The following is a 27,596-nucleotide window of genomic DNA, read 5'->3' as shown; positions in this document are numbered from 1 at the left end:
ATGAACAAACACAGATGGGCACTCAGCTCCAGCAAACGTATCTTCTGGCCTTTAAAACTGCTTAAATTCAGATTGTGTTTACAGGTTATATGCAATGGTATGGCCTAGGATTAACTGACCTTACTATTATAAATTTTGCTAAACTAAGCACTGTAAAATAAGATGTATGTAAAAACCATACAGTACTGACTTTGATAAAAGATGTATCAATCTGATAAAGCAGAAAACATATTGAATGGCATATCTAAAGCTATGCACCATTCTCATTCTTTGTCTGCTGCTGGCCTTGTTAACATTATTAGTTTTGTAATAATTTCTCTGATTGAACGTCAGTTGCGTAATCAAAAGTTAAATGTTTATTGTCTTTGGCTGATGTTGTGATCTTCACTTATTAAGATTGTTGCAATTACACGATCGATTTTTGTCTTATAATTATACAAGCTGATTGTGTTTGTCAGTTCCACTCCAAAGATAGAGATTAGATCTTAACAAGATGTTTACTGGGTGGTGTGTGGCTAAGATCACACTAAAAGCCACAGAATAAAACCACTATATGACAGTATGACCTACATCTCTCAAATCAAGGTTAAAACTACTGAATGTTTTAAAATACTTTGTTTGTAAATGTGAATGGTTAAATTTTAGGCTACGACTCTTGTTTAGTAATGGAAAAAGTTCTTTTCTGAATGATTAAGGTTAAGTTATAATAGGAATATAATTCAGTAAAAACAGTGTTCAACGATTAGAGGCTTACATTTAAGGTTTGGATTCTATACAAACAATGAATACTAGATAAATGTTCTGAAGTGAATGGAAATAATAAGTTATGTGATTCATACTACCGAATAGTGAATGACCTCTTACAACAAAAAAAGTACCAAAAAAAAAATGCTTAATTATGTGCTGGTGGAATTTCTGCTCTTCAAAGTGACTGGAGGGAGGGAAAAAAACTACTAACCATGAGGCCCTCAACAAGTAAGAGCAACCGACTTGACTTTAAAATCAGCATAATAAGGCAAAGTGAGGAGTGGCTCAAGAATCACCGAGACCCAATACAGATTTGTATGTACAATGAGTGACCAAGGTGCCAACCAGTGGCGTTCCTGAGGGGGGGGGGAGAGTGAAATGCACCCCCCCTCCCCCCGCATTCAACTCCCCCCCTCCCCCCAAACCCCGCACCAAAGTGAGGGCGGACCCCAAATTGCGAAATTTAACCATTGCAGTGGGCCCCAAAATAGTCAAGGGCCCCATTTATATTTGAACCCGAAAGTTTGGGGCCCTCTAAAGGACCCCAATAATGTAGCAAAAATGTAACAAAAATGTTATGTAACAGAAATAGGGCTCTCATACGGGTTCGGAAGAGGGTGGATATTGTTGATTGGGGTAAGGGCAGGGAGAATCTAAGGCAACTGATTGCTGTCCTCATATTGGCCCCATTTGCCCAGATAATGCACATTCAAATGATTCAATGAATCTGGCCTCCTGCTCAACCCAGGGCATTGAAGGGTGCCTGGGCCCGCCCTGGGTAATGGGGTTTGGGCAAGAGGTGTCAGTGTCATGTGTGGGAGAGGGAGAGAATTATGAATTATATATAGCTAAGTCTGCCTTAAAAGTACGTAGACAGTATAGAAGAAAATGGGCCAGGAAGTTGTACCCGAAGTGGACACGTCCACTCCAGTCATCACAGCAACCAGTGAGGCATAGAGCTGTGCTCATGTATTTTCACTTTTAAATTATTAAATAATTTACCAATCAAATTCAATGGTCGTGCACATAAGCGACGAATTCAAGAAGGCATTATGAAATCTAGCTGTCTCGATTCAATAAAAGCTGGTACGTGTACGCACTACGCTGTGCTGTCTTTTAGAGTACAGTGACTAACTATTGAGAGAACAGTGTATTAAGCTTTTTTAACTTCCTCCACATCATCTCGCCATCTGAGTACATTTTTATCCTCATTTTTACCATTTATCATTGTGTTTAACTGGATTAAGTGGATTCCATTATTCAATGTACACCTAATTTTAAGAATTAAATTTATGAAGTTTGCATTTACAAGTGCCTTTAAAATTATCCTACAATTGCTCACATTCTAAACATTTTCCCGAACTCCCCCCAGCTGCTTTGGCTTGCTTCGCTTGCCGACCATCCCATAAGAGGGGCTCCAAATGGGGCTGTACCCCTGCCCCCGGCCCTAAAATGTCTAGGAATGCCCCCTGCTGCTAATCCTCTTTATTTATTGTAATTTAGATTGTGATCTTATTGTTGCACAACCAGAGAAGTCATCTAGTGCTCACGGGTGTTTTACTGACAACCACCATTTGACCAAATCACTTGGCGGCAGTTTCATTTTGTCACATCAGACCATTTCCAATGCCTATAAGGATATAACTTTGATACATCAATGCAAACCTTCAGCACCAAATATCAAAAAAAAAATTAAAAAAAACCCCATGATTGTGTAATGCAAAATTAGGACATAAAAACATGTGGAATGAGTCACACTTCTATAATAATCTCTGGTCACTTATCATACCACCGACTGCCGTTAGAAAAAATCTATTGAACCAAACAAAAACTTCTTTCAGTTTTCTTCTGAAGATTGAAAAAGAAACCCACAAAATTACTGATGTGGGTTTTGTGGGTAGTTATACTTAATCAATTGCAGTAATTGTGGAGACAAATATGTGGGGGAATCAGGTAGGGGAATAAGGACTAGAATCCAAGAACACAGAAGGGCTGTACAGCTTAACTCTCAGGGGAGTGCTATAGCTAGGCATTGTTGGGAAAATGACCATAGGATGGATTTTAAAAACAGGCATATATACAAAAGCAATAAAATCAGTCATAGGAGGGTAGTAGAAGGAGCACTCATCATGAGATTAAAGTAATAGAAGGAGACAGGTTTTAACTCAGAAGATCCCACAAGTCGAGCTTAGATATTTGACCTGCAAATTAGGTTTTCTGCCCAGTGGACTGTTGGTGACCACTCACTTACCACAAGGGTTAATCCCATTGACCATCAGCTCAGGATATCAGGGCGACAAAAGGAGATTAGCAACTCTCAAGGAAACCAGAACACCCATAATATAAATGATGGCTCAACAAGAAGTTCCAGAAGACTGCTGGGCCTTGACCCAGGCTGACAACCTTTACATCTCTTGAAAAAGGGCCACAGATAGGGCCTGAAAGTGCTCGAGTGTTGAGTAAAATAAAATGTAAGTACTTATAAGTAAACACGTTATACACAGTAATTTTGTGGGTTTCTTTTTCAATCTAAAAAAACTATGGTTCGTTTATTATTACACATGAATATTCAGGAAGCACCGATAACACTCACTGTCAGTTGATAAGAACATATTTTATCAATGTTTCTCGTAGCATAAACAAGTTTCCTTATCTGGATTCAACTCTCTCTCTCTCTCTCTCTCTCTCTCTCTCTCTCTCTCTCTCTCTCTCTCTCTCTCTCTCTCCGGCTGGAAAAACTTGTGGACAACTGGACACGTCAAACTATATCCCAAACTGCGTCCCAAACGGAAATCAGCATGTTACTTACACACACACACAAACACACACATATGTGTATGTATGCATATAATACATATTCATGTGTATATACCACCTCCTATTGCACATACCTTCAGAGATAACTCGTCATTGGGAAAGGTGATGGTGAGATCGGATAATTCGGCATTGTCATACATAGACGATAGTCGCTCTAACGGATGACTCAAACCCTCCTGCCAGGGGGCGGGGGTCTCCTTCGGGGAACAGACATTGAGCTTCCTGTGGACAGTGTAGCAACTGAAATTAATTACAGCTAAGCCATGGACCTCATTATTAAGGAATTATATCAAGGATAGACATGGGCTGTAGTGGGTTTAAGGGGGCAATCCGCTTACATAGAAATAATGCTCCGATTTTTATGAAATTTTTATATGTTATATATATATATATATATATATATATATATATATTATATATAATATATATACATATATCTATATATACTACATATATTTATATACATGGTGAGTTCCAGAAAATAATTTCAGTGATCGGATGATTATTTTGGATTGTATTGAAATATTATTTTAAAAAATAAAAATTAAAAATGTAACTCCTCGTTCATTTTTAGAGCTATTGCAATGCGGCTTCATACACAGAAAGTATATCATTGTAGGAAAAACCCTTTGGGAACAGTTTTCCAATTTTCTCTCTTTTTTTGTGGGGGGAGGGGAATTTTCCCAAAAATTGTTAATTTGGTTAACGCGGGTTTCTCGTCAACCTAAGAAAACCTCTAGCCCCACCAAAATACTAGGCTTTCTTTCCACTTTCCAAGGATATATTTAACTTTAAAATTGGACTAAAAATAAATAAGTAGTTAGCATTTGAGGTGCAAAAAAGTGAAAACAGAGAAAAAGGGCCGTAATGGTCAATAAGTTTTTTTTTTTTGCTGGGGGCGTGGGCACTCGTGGAAAAAATACTATCTTTGAGCAAAACATGTTACAATAAAGGTTAATATTCAGTAGGGCTTATTTCAAACTGCCTTTCCTTCTTTCTAATAGTTCTTAGTGCTTTTTTTTTCGCTTGGTTCCTGGCTCCAAGTCCCCCCGCCCCCAAAAAGGGCGAATTGTCATTTTTTTCTCTGTTTGCCCCTTTTCTGTATTGATAAGTCTAAAAGTTTAATCAATAAACAGTATCTCGTAAATAATTCATTAATATACTATATCTCAAGCAATCTTCCTTATATTAGTTTTAGCCTACCAACGAGTTTAGCTGTCGCCACGGTGAATAAAGGATGAAGTCCCCACCCAATTGGAACGCCATGACTCACGAACGAACGAATAAGTTTCACTGTTGATAAGAAACACCTACCGCTCCACTGCCGATTTACTATCTCTTCAAAAGAATTCTGTGTATCTGTATGATGCAATTAATGACGGTGCCGTAGAACACACAATATGTAGATCTACCCCTATTTTTTGGTTAGTAAGGCACGGTTTGGTTACCAACTGCCTGCCTGATTACTTAGAAATATATTATGAATCTACTTTAGGCCTATTTCGATACGTGGCCCACGATAACGGAAGCGGGGAAGGTCTTCATTAACAGTGTACTTGCAACAGTGAACTTGAAATAATTTAAGGGTACATACTTACGACAAATGGGACTCAACAGAAAGATGGCTTCTAATGTACGACGCAGGAGTGGTGATGCGGCAGCGGGAGATAAGCTCTACGATATCAATGGGCTTACTGCAGGAGCACAAGTGAAGTCATAGGTTGAACTACTGCAACTGCGAGACTGGGCTCATATTTCGTTATAGTTTTATTTGTACGGCTCGGATACGTACGGAAAGAATGTCTGACGAACGCATTGTATACGCAGTGTCTTAAGGAATGCTGAAGTATTCTTTAGACCTTGCATAGATGAAAACAGTACGAAAGATGACGCGAATGTACTTTCACCTCCCTATTTCACATTATCAGGCAGAAATTATGGCAACGGGGAGTTTTCTTAGAATTTAGATACCTCAAGCAGGGCAGCCACTCATCGGTTTCTAAACCCAGACCTGGGATTTTTGTTAAGATCTGGGTTTCTGTTTTTTTTTCTTTCTTTCTTTTTGGCCAATATGTATATATGGTCCGTAAGTACATATTATTAACAAAGACGTTGTAACTTACAGAGATGTTATATTTGTTGTTTACCCGGGTGGGTCACTGGTTCTTGTGTGTTTAATACATGTCTGAGACAAGTGTTAAGACCATTTACACCAACACAGTGTCCGTCTACATGTCGAGTTTCGTCTCACAGTGTTACCAAATGTAGAGTTCAAACTTTCAAATTCTGTAAATACAAGACCTTCCACAATGTACATTTTTAAGAGCCTTTTACTTAGGCTGCAATTGTAGGTCATCTTTTAGAGATACTTTTCTTTTTCGGAAATGTCGAAACTCTAACCATTTGGTGAAACTGTTTCCACAACTTTTCTGAAAATCTTGTCATTACATGTTGGTAACAGTTTATGAAATTACGTTTGTGGGCATGTGGCTAGACAGAGACCACATTGTGTCTATATAGTGTTGGGGGTTTTTGGTTACCAATTATGGGTTTTTTTCTGAAAAGTACGAGGGGTAGGCCTGTTTTTGACTTTGCATAGATGAAACAGTACGAAAGACGAACGATGACACGGAACTTACTTTCACTTCCGTATCTCAATCAGACATACTTGCTACAGTGTTGCCAACTGTAGGGTAATTGCCCTACGTGTAGGGTAATCTAGGCTAAATCTTCGACGGTAGGGTAATATTTATTAAGTGTAGGGTAATTGTAACAAGGTAGGCTTAGATCAATACGGTTATTAGTATTCGTTATATTGCATATAAACACAATCTAAAGATTTATTTATTATCCTAGCCGCAAAATGCTGGTTCATTTTCAGTTGCGTAGGGTAATTTCTCCTCTCCTGTAGGGTTAGAGGGGTTGGCATCACTGACTTGCAACGGGGAGCCTGTTCTCAGATATCTCAAGCGAAGTCTTCGTGGATTCGCGTCGAGTTTTAATCGTCATTTAATCATCATCAGCGTTTGATTTTAAGGAATAAAGTTTTCCTGTCCGTGTTAATGTTAATGGTTGTTTTGTGCCATCGGGAATTTCTCATTTACAACGTCAATTCGCGCACATGGCCCAGGTCTCAGGTGACCATTTTTTTGAGATGTCAAAGGGTGACACTCGTATTAAATGTACAAGGACGCATATCTATGTGTGTGTTGCTCGGGGTGGGGGGGGGTGGAGGGGCCGGGGGCGGGGGGTAGGGGGGTTGGCGGCCGGTGGCGGGTAAAGTTTATGTATGAGTGAGAGATAGAGAGTGATCGCAAAATTGCAGTCCTTTGGTCTTTTTATCACGAGTTCTCACATATGAGATTTATTCTTACACAAAAATCATATATCTGAATAAATGAAAGTGTGATTCTGTCAGCACTTATTCAGAGCAGGTGTTACTTTCTAAAAATATGCTTTAATAGCATCAAAGGGAAACTTATAGACGTGATTCTGTGAATAGTAAAACAAAACAAAAAAGAGCCTTTTAAAAGTTTTGAGAAAACTATCTCAACTTAATCTTTGACCAATTAGCAATTTATTACGATTTGCATAAGCAACAAGGGACACATGACAGGTAAATTCCGTAAAAGGGGACTTTGGTACGTCACCCGAAGGTAGTAATTTTTAGGGGGGAGAGAGTTTTGAAATGGGAGACTGTCCCCCTCAAAAGGGGGCGTCTGGTCACCCTACAGGCCATATCATGTGTAGTGTTCAGTATTATTATTCTTAAAGATTCCTTCAAAATCACAACAATCTACAACTGGAGAATTAAAATCGGCAAGATATTCTAGAAAATGACAGAGTTACCGCTTTAGAAAATGATAGAGTTACCGCTTTAGAAAATGACAGGGTTACAGCTTTAGAAAATGACAGTTACCGTTTTAGAGCCTGTCATCCATTGCCGTCTAGATAATCAAAGCCTGGGACTTATGATTGATGACGTCACCGGCGGAGTGTTGCGTTGTAGAAATCTCTCTCGCTAAAATATTTATCCTCGTTTCTTTCGTCTGCTCCTCTTACTCCATCGATTTTATTCTTCCAACACAGAGTAAGTTTTTATTTTATTTCTAATAATTACCAAGAGCCTTGCTACAAACCTCCGTTGTAACAGATATTGCTGTTCTCCCTTTTTTCCCCACGATTATTTTTCAAATAGATATATTGATTATATAAATTTAATTGTAATTGAATGTCATTGGTAGATATATTGATTATATAAATTTAATTGTAATTGAATGGTGTCATTGGTTATAGTGTATCTTATTGTGTTGTCTTTAAGATGAGCTCATAAATATAATGTAAACGTTCCCTTTTTGTGTTAGTTTGAGGAATCTATGGAACCCCATCCCCCGTCCCTTTTTTTTTACTTCGGTGATTTGGAATGTACATCTTTTGTAAATATTATGTATTGCATTTTGAGGGGGAAAAAAATTAACAGAATCCTTTCGTTAATTGTGGCGATGTAAAGGTGGTATTTCTAGTCATGCTTTGCACATTTTTTTTAATTCAGAGGAAGTGAACATGAAAAATGTAAAGCAATTGTTGAGTCTTGACTTTAGTGATTTGTTAGTTCTTTGACCACTATTAACTTTCGAAATGTTTTTTGAAATATTGACAGTTGTTTCTGTATATTCGAATTTAATTTTATGGACTACAAACTGAACATATAAACTCTCTCTCTCTATATATATATATATGTGTGTGTGTGTGTGTGTGCATATACTAATATATATGTATATATATATATATATATATATATATATATATATATACATATATATATATAGGTTATATATATAATATATATATATTATATATATATATATAAGAGAGAGACATCACTGAGCTTTATCAAGGAAAAGCTACCAGCATTCTGCTCTGCCTACTATGGTTGGTTGCAGTTTTGTTTTTAGGTAATAAGTAAAATATATATAGAGACAAAATTGCAATGTATTTAGTAAAAAGTATATTGATTTTTATTTCTAATTTTTCTCTAATCCATGGTAATTTGTAAATATTGTAGGCATATAATTTTTTCAACATTTTGTAACCTAACCTCATATTATGTAAATGAAATGTAATATCTTTTTAAAAAAGGATAAACAAATTAATAAGTTAAATCACATGATATTCACGACTCGTGTTTATACATTAGCAGGGTTTCTAATTTATTTCGTCGATCTTTCTTATTATTTACTTCAGGATCAAGGCTACTCTCTTAAATATCCACTTCTAGAAAACTGTGCTAATTCAGAATAGAATTCTCTTTGGTTCTTCATTTATCCTAATGGTTTATATCAGTGGATTTCACCTGAGCATTAGACCCAAGTCCCAAGCAGGCACGCATACAAATCCCCTTCCCGAGGTCACAGGTGGGATGTTTGTTTGTTTGTTTGTATGGTGTTTTTACGTTGCATGGAACCAGTGGTTATTCAGCGACGGGACCAACGGCTTTACGTGACTTCCGAACCACGTCGAGAGTGAACTTCTATCGCCAGAAATACACATGTCTCACTCTTCAATGGAATGCCCGAGAAGGTGGGATGTTAGCACATAATTTCAGAGGCAGATTGACGCACTTAGCCCTCCTGGTGGGGCTGGGAGACTCATTTGATGGCGACAGGGAATGGGAGAGCTTGAGGGGAGGTGAGAGGTGGACGGGAGGGGGAGGGGGATTGGAGGAGGGAAGGAGGCGGTAGTAGAGCACAGCACACAAACGCGGATGTGAATCAACTGGTAGGCTATCAAGAGCCTCCCCTCATCACCATCAGTCAGCTGGGAAAAGGGGGACACGCAAATGACCCAGGAGACCTGGAAATGGCCCTTGACCTCCTAATGACCCTTCACCCATATATAAACCCTCCGTGGGTCATTAGGCAGAGGGGGAGAACGAACAGTCGACGAAGGACGAGGCGCCAGGACTAAACAGGCGAAGATCTTCGGTTAACCTTCGGTTAGACCGAGAAGTTTGATGGTGACTATCACGCTCTCATTTTGTATGTGCACTCGATATAATATTGTTTGTAGGTGCATGTGAGTGTGTGTATGCAGGTTGTTGGGGAGGGTTGGTTGATGTTGTAGGTGAATTTCGAATACTTTTCTTCATCTTGACTAACTGTCTGATTCAAGTCTCTTAGGCCTAGTCTTCGTTTAAATTGCTTTCCACTGGAGCGAGAAAATGGGACAGCAAAAACTGATTTTTCATCTTTGACAATTCTAAAAGAAATCTTGTACCATACGCTTTCATGAAAAGGACAATGTATTGGCAACATATAATCTAGGTCAAAGACCAAGCGCTGCGACCTTTGAGGTCATTTCAGCGCTGAAAATTATGCTGAAACAATTGTTAGGAGAAGATGGAAAGTAAGCTGGAAGAAAGGGAATATGAACGGAGGTACAATGAAAGAGGTTGCAGCCAGGGGCCGAAGGGACGCAGGAAAGAACCTTAGTAAGTAATGCCTACAGTGCACCACAGAGGTACACTGATGGCACTGCTCCCTACGGGGGAAAAAGACAATATATATAAAGAGGGTGAACCAAAAGTAGGTGGAATATGGTTTGTGTTTGGGTTATACTCTAACGATGGTGTTATTATAACTAGGGTTTCTTATATATTAATTTAATAACTGGATTTATTTAACTTTGATGTTTTTGATTTTCAGATTACCCATACTGGGAAATCATTTATATACTGGTACTAGAAAATGGATGTAAAAAGGGTATATTGGAAATCTCTAAAATGCTGAAACTGTTAAAGGAAAATGAGTTCTCAAAACATTCGGTGCTCAAGCCCCGAAAGAGACAAACCATTTACCGCATTTGTGACAAATTTGATATACCACTGACCCGATTCTTGATGGCCCCCAAAACTGGTCGACCCAAAAGAGCTTACACAGAGGAACACAAGCAACTTGTTGCCGTGGCATTTTGCACAGTCTCAAAAAGTCCACGAGAACAGCCTCAGCAGAAATAACAAACTTCATTCGTGTAAGGACAAAGTGAAATTACGAAAAGGAGCCCTATATCCCTCCACAGAAAGAAGAAGAAGGAGAAGAGGAAGAAACAGAAGGAGACTAAGAAGAAGATATATATGAATATATTTCAGGGCGTTTCACATACCTCTATTATAAGAATCCTAAAATCCATTGGGTTTCTTAACCAAAATTGTGACTTTTTTCCTGTGACTTTATTACTGGTCACCATATATTTATGCAACTTTTTTCCTAACCAAAATGGTGATTTTTTTTCCTGACTTTTTTACTGGTCACCATATATTAATGCGACTTTTTTTCCTAACCAAAATTGTGACTTTATTACTAGTCACCATAGATTAAAGTAACTTTTTTACTTAACCAAAATGGTGATTTTTTTTCCTGACTTTATTACTAGTCACCATATATTAATGCGACTGTTTTTCCTAACCAAAATAGTGACTTTTTTCCTGTGACTTTACTGGTCACCATAGATTAATGCGACTTTTATTCCTAACCAAAATTGTTATTTTTTTCTGTGACTTTATTACTGGTCACCATTAATTAATGCGACATTTTTTCCTAACCAAATTTTTTTTTTTTCTGTGACTTTATTACCGGTCACCATAAACTGCATCGTCCGAGGCTGATTCATGGCTTACTGGAGGATGACCCAGACAGGGGTCTGCAATTTAGTGAAATCACGCTGGATGAAATGACAGAAAATCCAGTCATTATAGATAACATTGTATGGTCCGATGAGGCATCTTTCAAGTTATCCGTTCAAGTTAACAGGAGTAAATGTTGCTTACTGGTATAGTGAAAACAGGCATTGAACATCAGAGCAACAACCAAACCAACCAGTTTGTTTGTTTGTGTGTATGGTGTTTTTACGTTGCATGGAACCAGTGGTTATTCAGCAACGGGACCAACGGCTTTACGTGATTTCCGAACCACGTCGAGAGTGAACTTCTATCACTAGAAATACAAATCTCTCACTCCTCAATGGAATGGCCGAGAATAGAACCCGTGACCACCGAGGTGGAACGCCAACACCATACCAACCACGCCACTGAGGCGCTCCTAACCAGCCAGGTGTCACTGTTTGGGGTGGTCTTTCGGGTGACCGGGAATAAAGTCACAGAAAAAAAAAGGACACAATTTTGTTTAGGAAAAAAGTCGCATTAATCTTTGGTGACTGGTAATAAAGTCACAATTTTGGTTAGGAAAAAATTCTTTAATTTATGGTGACCGGTAATAAAGTTACAGGAAATAAAAGTCACATTTTTGGTTAGGAAAAAAAAGTCGCATTAATTTATGGTGACCGGTGATAAGGTCACGGGTAAAGCGAAAGTCACAAATTTGGTTAGGAAAAAAGTCAAATTAATTTAAGGGGACTGGTAATAAAGTCACAGGGAAAAATGAACCATTTCTTGGAGGTTTTATTGTGATGATATTTAGTCTTTTGTCTCAGGACTTACGGTCATCCTCAACATGGATACCTCTAAATAGACCTTTAAAAGGTACATTAATGATCTGATATCATCGCATTAGTCCTTCATGGCCTAATTTGGAAGCCCTTGTGCCCTTTAATGAGCATGGAATCTTTAACTACAGTTTGTCAAAATGTTCTGTGCACACCCAACAAACGAAGCTCATCATTTTTAACACTATTGCCTCGTCAGAAAAAAAAACGCTTTAATTCAGCCACTCGGCGAAACCACTTCCACAAACTGAAGTTCCTTCAAATATGGGTTACGAAATTAGAACGATGTTTAAGAGCTAAAAACATTAAATCCTGATGGCAAGCTCTTAAAAACATGGGGTTTTCAGTAAATACATTACACTCAATCTCATCGACGAACTAGCATATTTGAAAACGTAAAATCCTGTTTAGTTCCAATTTACTTGTGATCTTTATATTAGGGATCAAATTAAGAAAAACCACATCTTTACTTCGAATAAAATTATCCACAAAGTTCATTAGGGCAAGTTAAAAAAAAAAACTTTACCATCATTTTTTGTAATGCAAGAGGAAAACATTACCGTAGATATAATGGCCTGCCTGCCTAAACCTTCGTCATATCACCCATCAAAGTAAATATCACCCATCAAAGTACTTACAGCAAGTGTCATTAAAACTTACTTCAGTCCACACGTTCAACTTAAACGACACTTTAATTGAAATGCTAACATTTCCATTGCCTAACGTTATGGTTAACCAATTTAATTTCAACCTAGTTTACTTTTTTTAGGGCAACTTTGATAAAAACTTTTGTATGTAGCTATTGAAACTAATGAATATTTTCTTCAAAAGATATAGCTCTCCTCAATGATAGTTTTTAGGACTCATAATCTCAAAATTATAGTAATCTCAAACTTAACATAAGCAAGCTATTCATTAATGCGGTGTAAATCAGTGGCATATTGAATGAAACCATGCATATACTAGAGTAATTTGGATTTCGGGTAAACACAAGTCTTAAGTATCAGGTGCTGTGTACCACTAACCCACACAACAGTAGGTGGTTATCAGTTTCCTTCGAACTTCATTGCTGCATATTAAGCGGTTTGATTTCAAGAATCCATACCTTCAGTTTTGTCGTTGGATATATTGCAGAAATGCATGGTTTGATTGCTTCTGTTACCGTAACAAATATTAGCACTTACTACAGTATTAAATTTTTATCTTTTAGCCTCTATGAAGAAACCGAATTTAATTTGTCTCCATTTACGAATAGTTTCAGAACCAAACATGCAGTGAACCGCCTGTGAATGTAGCAAAAACCATTACCAGCCAGTTTTTGTTATTTCATTTTAGTGAAGTACTTTGATACCAGTATTTTCTGATATTTCAGCATACATTTTTTCCTGCTAACTCTTATAATATTTTGTTACCGATACCGAGTAGTAAACTTACTGATCACGTTGGATAAGTTATACATAAAAAAAATCCAAACACATATTTTCACATATATGAACTTTTATTCAATACAACGGAACTTACAACCAAATTTAAAACCTGGATTGCAGTGAACTTCCAAACACCGCTGGAAACTTACTAGTACTTGTTACTAGCCAAGGAGGTAGGTTAAGAGAATCAGGCTCCCATGGTGTTCCAATTAATCTTTTGACACATCAATCCCGCGTCTACAGCTCCAGAACTCTCCACTGCAGGATAAAGTCTTTCAATTCCAAGACGCCCTGCAGAAAAAAAAAAAAAAAGCAGTTTGTCCAAACCCACAATTTAGTTTCTTCATAACCTATGAATTTACTAGCGTTGCATTTAGATTGAATCTTCCCTCAAAATTAAAATTAAACCAAATTTTACTCTAGCAAATTTTACTTCGGGGGCAAATTAAGAATCTAAAACTGACACTTTAATGCCGTTTAAGGTATTTCTACAGAAGCAATCCGCGATGGCTTAGACTATGGCAATTGACTGATTCCTATGTTATTTTAGTTACTGTACAAGATTTAAAAGTAATATCCATTCGGCCGGCTGTAACTAAGCAGTAATTGACCTTTGAAAGTTACATAATAGCCGCACCAAACTCAAAGGTATATTAAAGTTAGTTCCAACCAAAGAAAAAAATATTCCTTACAACCCTTGTAAAGCAACTAAAATAACATAGAAAATGTCAATTGCCATAGTCTAAGTCACCGAAGAACGGTCCTATAGGAAGGTACCAAGTATTCGTTACGGTGAAGGAAATGTAAACACAGCCGCCATGTTTAAATTCCCCAACCACCACGGAGCCATATGGGCGGGGTAAGGTGGAAGGTACAAGTTGTCTTAGCAGCACCCCACTGAATAGTAACATAACTTGACGCAACTTTCGGCGAAAGCCTAACACTCACTTTCCTAAAAAATAATAATTAAGAATAATGTTTGGACCTTACCTTAAAGGGGTGGAGGGTACAAAGCAGCAGCTGCCTTTAAGAATGCGTGGAGGCGGGTCTTGGGTTCCTCAAAATGCAGCTTGAAATAAGCAACAGCCAAGTACCCGACGAAGTTATACATTCTCCTCCCGTATCTTGGAGTCGACTGCCGGAGTTCCCTCCACCTCCTCTCGATAGTATTAGTATGGGCACCGGTTTCTGGGTCCACAAAGTTCATCGAGTGGTTGACTGTCAAGTGGACATAACCTTCATCTCGCAGGCAGTCATAAGCCCTCCAACAGTCAGAAATAATAGTGGTATTCTTTGATAACTGCAAGCAGAGTCCCACTCGTCCTGTCGGGTACGGGAACAACGAAAAACTCCCGGGTCTGCCTGCAGATACCACCGAATACCCACTGCCGGCCTTCGATGAGGCGACCTACGTTGTATTTTCTTCTCCCAAACTTCGCCTCATCGATTTCAACAATTGTGCCGGGCCCACCTATTTGCTTCTTCTGTTGGAAGCACCAATTAACTATGACCTGAAATAAAAGTCAGTGTTAGGGGAGGTAATTAAGTAGGGTAAATTTCATAATAATACAAGGCAGGTTGTGTATGAGAGAGAGGGAGGGGGGGGAGAGAGCGGGGAGAGAAGGAGGGGGTAGGAATGGAAAATGGTGAGGGGATAAGCAAATACTTACGGTTCGGAGAAGCTGGCCCAATCATTAATTGTCGAGTCCGACAGTCCAAGTTCTGTTCTCGCAACCTTGTAAGAAAAAAAATCACTCACATACAGGTATGCGAAGAACGAACAAGAACTGTCTCAACATCAAGGTGGGCACCCAGAGAACCAAGTGCATTTAAACAAGGAAAAGTAGTAAGAACAGCGTTTCTCCGCTTTCTTACTATGCAGTCGATAAGACCGGTCACACCTAAAGGTAAGCGTGGAGGGAAAAATACCAATTATAAACATGAAAATATGGAGTAGGTCATAAATGGTATAGGTGTTAATTATAAGAATATTGCCATTAATCTAGGGCCGGGTCATATCACGGTTACATGTAGAATCCAACAAACTATTCGTAAGGTATTTACCTAAAGCACTTCTTTGCAGATCTAGGCGGCACTCATTCCCACAATGGGGGCAAAAGACCTGCTTTCCTTCCTCAGGAGGCCGTGTCCTCCTGGCATAAACAGACCAGCCATTCATAATTAACCTGAGTAATAGGCAAGAAAAATCTTTGTAACTGAATGGGGGCAAAAGACCTGCTTTCTCAGGAGGCCGTCCGGTCCTGGCAAAAACCGATAGTCGATCATAATTACCTGAGTAAAAGGCAGAGAAATCTTTGTAACTCATGTAACAATTGTTACATGAAGTTGGCAAAGAGTTCCTGGTGAGGGGCTGGGGCGAGCGTGAAGTTGATGCAGCAGTGGATGTCATGGCGGCAGATTCAACAGTGTTGGAGTTCTACAGTTAGGAGGTGGCAGGAGGCCAGACCGTAGAAAACAGGGTAGGAGAGGTGGGGTGGAGTAGTAAAAATGCTTTGATGCTATTGGTTGATGCAGGGTGGGGCTGAGGTAAATGAACAAGCACTTAACAAGATAAGTTGGCAATGTTAAGGGTAATAAAAGTAAATGGGTAGTTAAGGAACTAAATGTAAATGTGGGATGGGTTCAAAATATGAATTAATAAAAATACATATATAATGGGCCCAGGAGGGGGTGGGATTTAACACTTAAACGCCGAAGCGGTAAAAATCAAAAACTCCCCCGAATTCCGGAGCCGGTTTTGAGCGAGCGCGGAAGCAGAAAAAATAATCTTTTCAAAAAATCACAGCACGCTTAGTTTTGAAGATTAAGAGTTCATTTTTGGCTCCTTTTTTTGTCATTGCCTGAAATTTAGTATGTAATCATCAGAAATGAAAAATAATATCATTATCATATGGTAATAATGCGATATATGGTAGCGAAAAAAAAAATTCATACATAATTGTATTAAAATCACGCTGTGCAAAAAACGGTAAAAGCTAACGAGTTTCTTTTTTTTCGTTGTATTTTACACTAAATTGCAATCATTTTGATATATTATACATTGTAAAACAATAAAAGCAACACCGGAAAATATTATCACAAAATGATGTACGAATTCGTAACGCACAGATGTAAAAAAATGTTTTTTTTTTAAATTCACCATAAATCTAAATATTGTTCTAGAGACTTCCAATTTGTTTCAAAATGAATACAAATGATTGAGTATTACGATACTGTAAGAGTTTTAGCTTACAATTGCGTTTTTCGACCATTTCGGTAGAGTCAAAGTTGACCGAACGTGGTTTTTTTTCTATTTATTGCGATTTATATGCAAATATTTCGAAAATGAGAAAAGCTACAACCTTCAAATATTTTTCCTTTTATTTTACATGAAATTGCGCACATTTTCATATATAAAACTCTATGAAATGCCTAATATGAAACGGAGCAAATTTTCCAAGAATTCGATGTACGCAATTCGGAGTTTTATGGCGGAGAATCCGCGAGCGTAGGGAAGGAAAGTTTTTTTCATAAATTCACCATAAATCGAAATATTGTGCTAGAGACTTCCAATTTGTTGCAAAATGAAGGTAAATGATTGAATATTACTAAAATATAAGAGTTTTAGCTTACAATTGCGTTTTCCGACCATTTCGGTAGAGTCAAAGTTGACCGAACGTGGTTTTTTTTATATTTATCGTGATTTATATGCAAATATTTCGAAAATGAGAAAAGCTACAACCTTCAATTATTTTTCGTTGTATTCTACATGAAATTGCGTACATTTTTATATATAAACTTTATGTAACGGCAATATTTAAAACGGTGCAAACATTACCACAATCGCACGTATGATTTTTTCGGAAGAGTTTACGCGCGGACGTAAGGAAAATTTTATTTTTTTCATAAATTCACCATAATCGAAATATTGTGCGTTGAGACTTCCAATTTGTTACAAAATGAAGGTAAATGATTGAATATTACTAAAAATATAAGAGTTTTAGCTTACAATTGCGTTTTTCGACCATTTCGGTAGAGTCAAAATTGACCGAAGGTTGAAAATTGTCACTTATAATTTTTTATATGAAAATATTTCAAAACTGATAAAAGCTACAACCATGGGTTTGTTTTAGTTGTATTGTGCATGAAATTGCGCACACATTTCCATATATAAAAAACTTTATTTTTGTAACGGCTAATTTAAAATGGTGCAAACATTACCACAATTGCATGTATGATTTTTTTCGGAAGAGTTACCGCGCGGACGTAAGGAAAAAGTTTTTTCATAAATTCACCATAAATCGAAATATTGTGCTACAGACTTCCAATTTGTTGCAAAATTAAGGTAAATAGTTGAATATTACTACAATATAAGCGTTTTAGCTTACAATTGCGTTTTTCAACCATTTCGGTATAGTCAAAGTTGACCGAAGGTTGAAATTTTGGCACTTATCGTTATTTATATGGAAATATTTCAAAAACTGATAAAAGTTACAATCATGAGTATTTTTTTGTTGTATTTTCTTTTAAATGAAATTGCGCACATTTTCATATATAATACTTCATGTAACGGATAATTTAAAACGGTGCAAAACGATTGTAAACAAAACAACGCCTTGATCCGTGAACTCCCAGCATCCCCCAAGGCGCGTGATTCAAAAGTTTTCGGCTGGTAGGCCTATAAGTATTTTTCAGCGAATCTTAAAAAAAACTTTTTTGAGCCGACGTATGGTACGTCCATTCGGAAATCAGGGGAGATTTTGACTCGACGTTTAATACGTCCATTCGGCGTTTAAGGGTTAAGTCCTGGGTGGTAAATGTGTAATAGGGCCTATAGTTGTTTTAATAAATACAAAATACCAAATTAAACATAGGTTAGCATATAACAAAACTAATTAAACTTGTAGGGGATGTTACCTGACCAGGGGTGGGGTTGGATCTGCTGTAACCCCCCTTAAAGAACCAAACCAACCTAACATAACCTAACCTAGCAGGGGATGTAACCATACCTAGTAGGGAACTTAACCTAGTAGGCAATGTTGCCTGACCAGGGGGGCTTTGACCCCCGTACCCCCCCTTAAAGGCCTAACCTAACCTAGTAAGGAATGTAAACCTAACCTAGGTAGGAACATTGCTGAACCAGGGGGGAATTCGCCTCCCAAACCGTAACCCCCCCTTAAGGCCTAAACCTAAGGCAACCTAGGTCAGGAACGGAAAACCTAACCCTAAACCTTTAGTTAGGGAAAATACTTAGGCCTAACCTAAAACCCTAGTAAGGAATGTTAACCTAACCAACCCTAACCTAACCTAACCTAGTAGGGGAATATTGCCTCACCAGGGGGGCTTCGCCCTCCCCCCCCCTAAAAAAAAACCCCCCCCTCAAAGGCCTAACCTAACCTAGTAAGGAATGTAAACCTAACCAATAACCTAACCTAGTACGGAACATTGCCTGACAGGGGGGGCTTCGCCCCCCCGTTACCCCCCCTTAAAGGCCTAACCTAACCTAGTAAGGAATGTAACCTAACCTAACCTAACCTAGTACGGAACATTGCCTGACCAGGGGGGCTTCGCCCCACCGTACCCCCCCTTAAAGGCCTAACCTAACCTAGTAAGGAACGTAACCTAACCTAACCTAGTAGGGAAATACTAGGCCTAACCTAACCTAGTATGGAATGTAACCTAACCAACCTAATCTAGTAGGGAATATTGCCTGACCAGGGGGGCTTCGCCCCCACGTACCCCCCCTTAAAGGCCTAACCTAACCTAGTAAGAAGGAAGTAAACCTAACCAACCTAACCTAAACCTAACCTAGTAGGGAATCCCATTGCCTGACCAGGGGGGGCTTCCACCCCCCCGTACCCCCCCTTAAAGGCCTCAACCATAACCTAGTAAGAATGTACCCTAACCAACCTAACCTAACCTAACCTAGTATGGGAATATTGCCTGACCAGGGGGCTTCGGCCCCCGTACCCCCCCTTAAAGGTTCTTAACCTAAACCTAGTAAGGAAACATAACCTAACCTAACCTAGTAGGGAAATACTAGGCCTAACGTAACCTAGTAAGGAATGTAACCTAACCAAACTAACCCTAGTAGGGAAATATGCCTGACCAGGGGGGCTTGGCCCCCCCGTACCCCCCCTTAAAGCCTAACCTAACTAGTAAGGAATGGAACCAACCAACCTAACCTGTAGGGAATATTGCCTGATCAAGGGGGCTTTGCCCCCCCGTACCCCCCCTTAAAAGCCTAACCTAACCTAGTAGGGAACTTAACCTAGTAGGGAAATATTGCCTGACCGGGTAACCTAACCTAACCTAGTAGGGAATGTAACCTAACCTAACCTAGTAGGGAATATTGCCTGACCAGGGGGGCTTCGCCCCCCCGTAACCCCCCTTAAAGGCCTAACCTAACCTAGTAAGGAATGTAACCTAACCTAAACCTAACCTAGTAGGGAAATATTTGCCTGACCATGGGGGCTTCGCCCGTACCCCCTTAAAGGCCTAACCTAACCTAGTAAGGAATGTTACCTAACCAAACCTAACCTAGTAGGTAACCAAGTAGGGAATGTAACCTAACCAACACCCCCCCCCACCCCCGGTATCCACCCTTGAAGAACTAACTGGGTAACCCCCTTCAAGGAAGTAAAACTAGTAGGTAAACCAACATATAACAAACTAAACCTAGTAGGGTATGTTGCCTAACCGGGGGAGGGGATTCGGCCCCCAGCAGGTAAAATGACAATTTGTCGAAAATTGCATTTTTCCTAACTATACAAACCTGAGGTCCTTTAACAATAGGAAGGTAACTAGCGGCAGCTGGGACGGTCGTAAGCTTCGAACAAGGGGAGAACGGTAGTTAACTGCTTGTCCGATCGTGCACGCGGTGAAGAATCACTTTTGCTTTAGGCCCATGCAAAAAGTTGCAGAGTGAGGGGTGGTATGAGGTGGGACTATATGTAAAGGACCTCAAGTTTGTATAGTTAGGAAAAATGCAATTTTCGACAAATTGTCATTTGTTCCGATACGTAATACAAACCCTCGGTCCTCTAACAATAGGAAGACTCACTTCTTGGTGGGTGGAATCTGAGTCTTTTTGGTGAACAGACTGGTGTTCGTCCAACCTTGGAATGCCTCCCTGGTCGTAAGAGCAAGGGAGGGATCCAAACCTCTGTCCGATTGATCAGGGTGTGCACCGCAGGATCAATGGTCAGACCTCTGAGCCAAGTACTAAGAGAGAGGCTAGCGTATCTCGTTGTACCAGCAAGCAAGAACTTGCTCCTTTTACAAGAGCCAACATAAAGTTATGGGTTTGTCTCAAGTAGGCATCCACTCCTTCCCCCTTGTTGGAGGGAGTGGAGGATATTTGCTTCTATCCCTAACTAAAGGGATAGATTGGGGCTCGGTCGAGTAGCTTACCTGCATCGAAATTCCTTCCCAGCATGGTGACGACCGTGACCCTCTGCCCACAGGTAGAGAGAGAGAAAGATGGAGAAGAGAAGCCAGTCGCACTCTCATTCACCCATTCATTCCTACAGTCACACCAGGAATCGATGCTGTTCTGTCCTGCTCGGGTGCTGTAAGCTTACACAACGTGTTGAGCAGCCACCACAGGTCCCAAGGAAAAAAGTATCCAAGGACTTGTGGGCAATATCCGAAGGTAGAAGGACGTGAAGGTAGTCTGGTTGGCCCAGACACCTGCCTTCAGGACCTGCGCCACGGAGAAGTTCTTACGAAACGCCAAAGAGGGTTCCCATACCTCTGACTTCGTGGGCTTCTCTGTCGGAGCGTACGGATGTCGTCACTACCATCAGCCTCGTAGCTCTCCTGATCACCTCACGCAGCCAGAAAGAAGTGTGTTCTTGGATACTTCTTTCTTGGTAACCCCCAGTGCTAACGAAGAGGCGGTCGACACTCAGGCCTGAGGTGTCGAGTTTTCTTCAGATAGTGCCGTAGCGCCCTCACAGGACAAAGCAGCATCTCATCCGTATCGTTGTCGGTTGGAATGAAATCCATTAGGGAGGGGATCGTGAAAGACTCGAACCTGTCGTCGGGGATTGACGGATTCTGAGTCTTAGCTACGAAGTTCGGACGAAATCGAGCGTCACAGATCCCCAGCCCTGGAATGTTTAACATTGAAGGACAGACCATGCAGTTCCCCTACTCTCTTCACCGATGCCAGGGCCAGCAAGAAGAGGGTCTTGAGGTCAGATCCCTGTCTGACGACTCTCGGAGTGGCTCGAATGGTCTTCGAGTCAAACTCTTAAGGACGAGAGTCACATCCCACTCAGGGGGCCTGAGTTCCTTGGGTGGGCAAGACCTTTCGAAGCTCCTCATAGGAGCAAGGAGATCTCGAACGAGTTCGAGATGTCCAGTCCCCTCAGTTTTAGGACAAGGGCCAGGGCGGCTCATATCCTTTAACTGTGGGTACTGAGAGGAGGCTTCTCTCGCGGGAAGAAACACGAGGAAAATCCGCTACCAGCGCTAGAAGAGTGGCTCTGAGAGGAGATAGGACCCCGTCTACGACACAAACCAAACCCAGAAGACGGCCCACGTTCCCATGGTTACACCATCTGCAGAGGAATGTCGGACGTGTCCAGCCATCTCTGTTGCTGCGCTGCCGAGAAAAAGCCTCTCGTTCGCAAGAGATGGTGGATAACAGCCAGCCGTGAAGTTGTAGGGACTGGGGAGCTGCTCGGTGGTACCGCTCTACGTGTGGCTGGGCTAGAAGGTTGTGCCAGTGGGGCATCTCTCTCGGTTCTTCCGCAAGAAGAGCCAGCAGGTCCGGATACCAAACGGCTTGAGGTCGTTTGGGAGCCACCAGGATCATCCTGAGATTGGGAGTGACCAGCGCTCGGCTGATCACTTTCCGAATCAGACAAAAGGGAGGAAAGGCGTAGACAAAGAGGTTGTCCCAGGGGTGTTGAAGAGCGTCTCTGCAGCTGCCCTATGGGTCCGGCACGGCCGAACAAAAAACCTGAGTTTTTTGTTGTGCCGGGTGGCGAACAGGTCTATGACCGGACGCCCCCACAGGTTGAAGAGCCTTTCCGCCACTTCTGGGTGTAGGGACCACTCGGTCCCTATCACTGATCCCGACGGCTGAGCTTGTCTGCTACTACATTCCTCTTGCCTGGAATGTAGCGTGCTGACAGCTCTATTGAGTGAGCCGTGGCCCACTCGTGCACCTGCACGGTCAACTGGTGTAAGCGGGAGAGACACTAGGCTGCTTGTTGACGTATGCCACTACTGTGGTGTTGTCACACATCAACACCATGAGTGTCCCACCAAGAGGTCCTGGAATTCTTGGAGAGCGTAGAACGCCGCCTTGAGTTCCAGGACATTGATGTGAAGGTGCTTGTCATGATGGTCCCACACACCTGCAGCCAGCAACTCCTCCAGGTGTGTGCCCCATCCCTCGGTCGATGCGTCTGAAAACAGCAACATCTCCGTGGGGGGGAGTGCGTAGAGGCACTCCTCTTAAGAGGTTCCTGTCGTCGAGCCACCAGGCTAGGTCCTGCCTCACCTTCTCCGTGAGGGACATGGGGAAGTAAGGTGGATCCTTTACCTGTGACCAACTCTCCCTTAGTCTCCACTGGAGAGACCGCAGGTGAAGACGTCCGTGAGGAACTAACTTCTCGAGTGACGACAGGGGCGATCACGACTTGCCATTGCTGAGCTGCCCTGTTCCTGCCGAGGCAGGAACCGGCCGGCTGCCTCCCTGAATCTGCTGATCCTCAAGTCTGCGGGGCGGACTTGAGCTGCTACTGTATCGATCAGCATACCCAGGTACTTCATCTTCTGCTTGGGTTCGAGATCGGACTTCTCGTAGTTTATCACGATCCCCAGATCGCGACAAAACTTTAGAAGTCGATCCTGTCCTGCAGCAACTGCGAGCGGCAAGCTCGACCAGGACCAGCCAATCGTCGAGATACCTCAGAAGACGTATCCCGTGCGAATGGTCCCAAGCAGACACCAGAGTGAACACTCTCATGAACACCTGTGGGGCGGTTGAGAGACCGAAGCAAAGTGCCCTGAATTGGTACACCGTCCCGTCGAAGATGAAGCGGAGGTACTTTCTGGAGGACTGATGGATGGGTATTTGAAAATATGCATCCTTCAGGTCCACCGAAAGCATGAAATCGTTCTCCCTGATGGAGTCGAGCACGGAACGTGCCGTCTCATCTTGAACCGAGTCTGGCGAACAAATCGGTTCAGGGGACAGAGATCTATCACCGGGCGCCAGCCCCCGATGCCTTCTCCACTAAGAAAAGGCGGCTGTAAAAGCCCTGGTGACCGATCTACTACGACTTCTACAGCTCGTTTGGTCAGCATGGTCTTGATCTCCTGCCGAAGAGCGTCGTCCTTTGAGGATCCTAGTACATATGTCTGAAGATGGACCGGGTTGGAGGTGAGGGGTGGCCGAGATTCGAAGGGTAGCAGATATCCCTCCCGAAGGATGTCTACTATCCAGGTCTCGGCACCGTAGCGCTGCCAAGTTGCCCAATGGCTCGCTAGGGCCACCCCCCCACTTCCGGCAGCAGGTGAGGGGGAACGCCGTCCCTAGCGTTTCCCACCTCGCTTCGACTTCTTCCCAGCACCTCCTCGGGGAAAGGAGGGCTGGTTACGGCCTCCTTTACCAGAAGTTGAAGCAGGAAGAGTCTTTCCTCGGGGCTTCGATGGAGCAGCCGTCTTAGCAGCCGAGGAAGCGCTAGCTAAACTCTTAGGCTTAGCCGCAGTTGCACGAGGTTGCCCAGAAACCTTCGTAACTGCCTGGTGAACCAGACGGTCACTGTCATCAGTGCGCCGTCTCTCACCGCAGCGTCACCATCTCTCCGGGAAAGAGAGCGGAGGAACTCTTCATAGGTCCGTTACGGAGTCCATTTACTGCCTCACGCCCAGCCCCCTTGGCTACTCGCGTAAGGACAGTGTCCCTACGACGGAGAACCAAGTTGGCCCACAGGTTTGCAGTCTGATGAGCGAGGTAGGAGATGGCCCTACCTCCAGACTGGCACAGTCTCCTGAAGTCGGGTCGTCTTCGAGGGCAGCGCCCCCACCCCAGAGTCGGCCGCGACCTTGGATACTGTGAGGGCTACAGATCCAACCAAGAGACTGGCCTGGAAAGCCGCCATAGCGGTAGCTTCCAGGCCCAGTGCCTCCTGCAGCGAGAACCACAAGTTCTACGACAGGAGCTGCTGCAGGGACACACCTGGAGTTAGCCTAGCTAGCTCCGGGTTAACCTGTTGGGCGGTATTGGATCCACTGAAGGCACGTAGAACTTCCGCTGTCGCTGCAGAGGAGGAGGAAGTAGCTTGGAAGACCGTCCTGACTTTAGCGATTCCTCTCGTCCTGAGACGAAATTCTCCACCTGGTCAAGGACTGAGTCTGCAAGCTCCGATCGTGGCAGTCCCACCGTCAATTTGGGTTCCCTCTTCGGGCCCCAAAATGACTCGAGCCGGGACGTGGGCTCAGATGGTGGTAGCGGCGATCCTTCCCCCAGGTCGTTGTGCTGACGAATCAGCGCAATAACCTGGGCAAAGTTCCTCTGGATCTCGGGAGTTACAGAGTCCTGAGGAGTAGGACCGTCCAGTCCCTCCAACAAGAGCAGCTCTCGAGACCCTCCTCCTTCAGAAGGAGGAACAGCAACAGACCCCTGACGGTCGCCTCCAACCACTTGCGCGTACGACCTGGCTGGTCCTAAGACCATACCTGGCGCGTGCGGCATCGTGACGGGATCGTGAGCGGCGGCACCTCTCACGATCACTCCTAGCTACTCGCTTCCCGGTGTACCCCGAGGAAGTTGAAGGTAGTGGAGAGACAGACCTGACGCTCCCCCCCCCCCCGCCTCGCTGGCAGGACCAGCGTACGTGGGGGCTGCAGCCGATCACCAACCCGCAGCGGGGATCGATCTGCAGGCCTGGCCGTGCCGCTCACCTGTGGCGAGCGGCTCGACTGAGCACGTCGACCCCGGTCCCGTGCGTCAGACGAGCTGCTGCTGGCCACCGTCTCCGTCCGGCCCTCCTGGGGGAGCAGCGGTCAGTGATCTGCAGAGCTCGCTTTCGCGGTGAGACCGGTGAGCGTCCTCACGGCACGTCAAACCGCTGGTACCAGCCGAGGCTGGTACCGTCGGTCGAGGGGACCTCTTCCCAGCCTCAACCCGTGGCCGGTTAGAGACCGTCACGTCAACCCAAGGTACCGGCTGGTCGCTACGAGAGCAGCCGCTGGCCTGGCGAGAGTCACCTGCGCGACTTTCGACAGTCTTCTGCTCCGTGCCTCGGTCATGACGTTGAGCGAACTCAGGCGTCTTGACTTTGGCTGCACGGTCGCCCGAAGGAGACCGTACACTCGGAACTTCTCGCGGACGAGAAGCCGAGCCGGTACCTGGCTTAACAGCAGCGCTACCAAGACCAGGCGAGGATGTACCAGCGGTAGCCAGCACACCCTTGGTCCCCGTCTTCTTCTTCTTCTCAGAAGGGAGACGGGCCCTGCTCCCGAGGGAACAGGAGGACCAACAGAAGCACCCCCCGTCACACCGGAGTGAGACGGGCCCTTCGAAGGTCCCGAAGGAGCCTTCTTAGGTGGGGAGGAGGCAGCCTTCTTCTTCTTCGGCTTGGAAGCCTTAGAAGTCGAAGGGGGAGAGGCAGCACAACGAACTATGAAGACGACGATGACACCTTCCTCTTCTTCCTCCTCTTCTTCGTCAGCTCTCTCAGGACGGACGTCAGGTCTTCCATCCACGGAAAAGTCGGGCCAATTGCCGAAGCAACACGCCCCGACTGAACCTGTCCGGAAAGACCTGAGTACGGGGCAGCACCTCCATGACGAGACGCAACGTGGGCAGGGGCAGGCACGGCAGGAGCGGCAGGAACATCAACAGCAGGACCAGCACCAGCAGGACCAGCACCAGCAGCAACATCAGTAGGAGCGTCATGCACCGCGCGCCTCGTAGGAGCGGCGCGAGCGGCTGGGCCAGCAACACTAGCGGCAGGTACGGCAGGTACGGCAGCATAGTCAGGCGTCACAGGCATCTCCAACTCAGCCAGTTTCATCATCGGGACGGGCGGCAGGTCCAGGGGAGAACTCTTTGGACAGCGAAAGTCGGGGGTCGGCAGCACACAGAGAAACCCAGGTAAGAGGCGGCACGCCCCTCTTAGGTACGGCAGCAATCGGCATTTGGATTAATGCAGTGGGGGTTACGGACGCAATATGTTGCGTATAAACCACATAAGGAGGGGCGGCGTACGCTGGAGTAGACACAGTATTAGTTGTCGTTGTCACTACACCATGAGTCGCTACTGCCGGCCCAGCCAGTCGCTGAATTAAGCCCTGGATACTGGGAGCGCCCCGCAGTCCCAACGACGCCCACACCTGCCCAAGGTCGTCACTCACAGAAGGCACACCTGAAGGAGGAACAGTCGGGTCAGTTAGAGGGGCACCCTCACGCCTGGGGGAGGACGAACCCCACCCAGAGCGGACGGAAGACCCCGAATACAATTGAACATCCGGGTATCGAGCGCCCTCCTCCACACTCGACGGATCGAGTGAGGAGAAGGACTCCGAAACCCCCCCCGCAGGGGAAGGCGCAAACCGTGGGGGAACTGAGTGGGCGGGGGCAGGAAGGATGACGAGGTATCCGTCACCAAAGGAGTCGCTGGAGAGCTTTCCGACGACTCCTTGGTCGATCTACGCCTCTTCCTACCCTCGTACAGCACCCACTGCGCCTCGGACCAATTCTTACACACATTGCATGGTTCGGTTCGGGTACATTCGCGCCCCCGGCACCGATAACACAATTCATGGGGATCTATTTCAGGAAAAGAGCGAAATCCGCCGCATTTACGCCCCTCCAGCCCGGGACACACTCTACGGGCAACTGGTGGGCGCGGCGAAAGCTCTTCAAGATCCATAATTCAATTCAATCACAATATAATGAAAATGAAAAAAAGAGTACTTACAATTTCATTCACAACCACTAACAAACCAGTCAGAAGAAATTGTAAACACATCCAAAGCACACGACGAAATAGCGGGCAGAGCGATGACGAGCACGTCCTGTCACACACGGCCCGAAAGCAAAACGTGGTTCTTCACGCTTGCGCGCACGATCGGACAAGC

General features: G+C 43.5%; 1 protein-coding gene across 1 annotated transcript in view; it reads right to left on the bottom strand.

Moving 5' to 3' along the window:
- LOC135197196 (BTB/POZ domain-containing protein 3-like) overlaps positions 1–26,533 on the bottom strand; it is a 34,262-nt gene extending 7,729 nt beyond the window's left edge. Inside the window, 2 exon segments of the mRNA XM_064224224.1 lie at positions 3,639–3,833; positions 26,333–26,533. Coding sequence (XP_064080294.1) covers positions 3,639–3,833; positions 26,333–26,533 — 396 coding nt within the window.
- Positions 26,534–27,596: the final 1,063 nt, after the last annotated feature.

Source organism: Macrobrachium nipponense, chromosome 23 (assembly GCF_015104395.2).
Source record: "Macrobrachium nipponense isolate FS-2020 chromosome 23, ASM1510439v2, whole genome shotgun sequence".
NCBI classification, from domain to species: domain Eukaryota; kingdom Metazoa; phylum Arthropoda; class Malacostraca; order Decapoda; family Palaemonidae; genus Macrobrachium; species Macrobrachium nipponense.
This window is presented reverse-complemented; position numbering and strand designations above follow the sequence as displayed.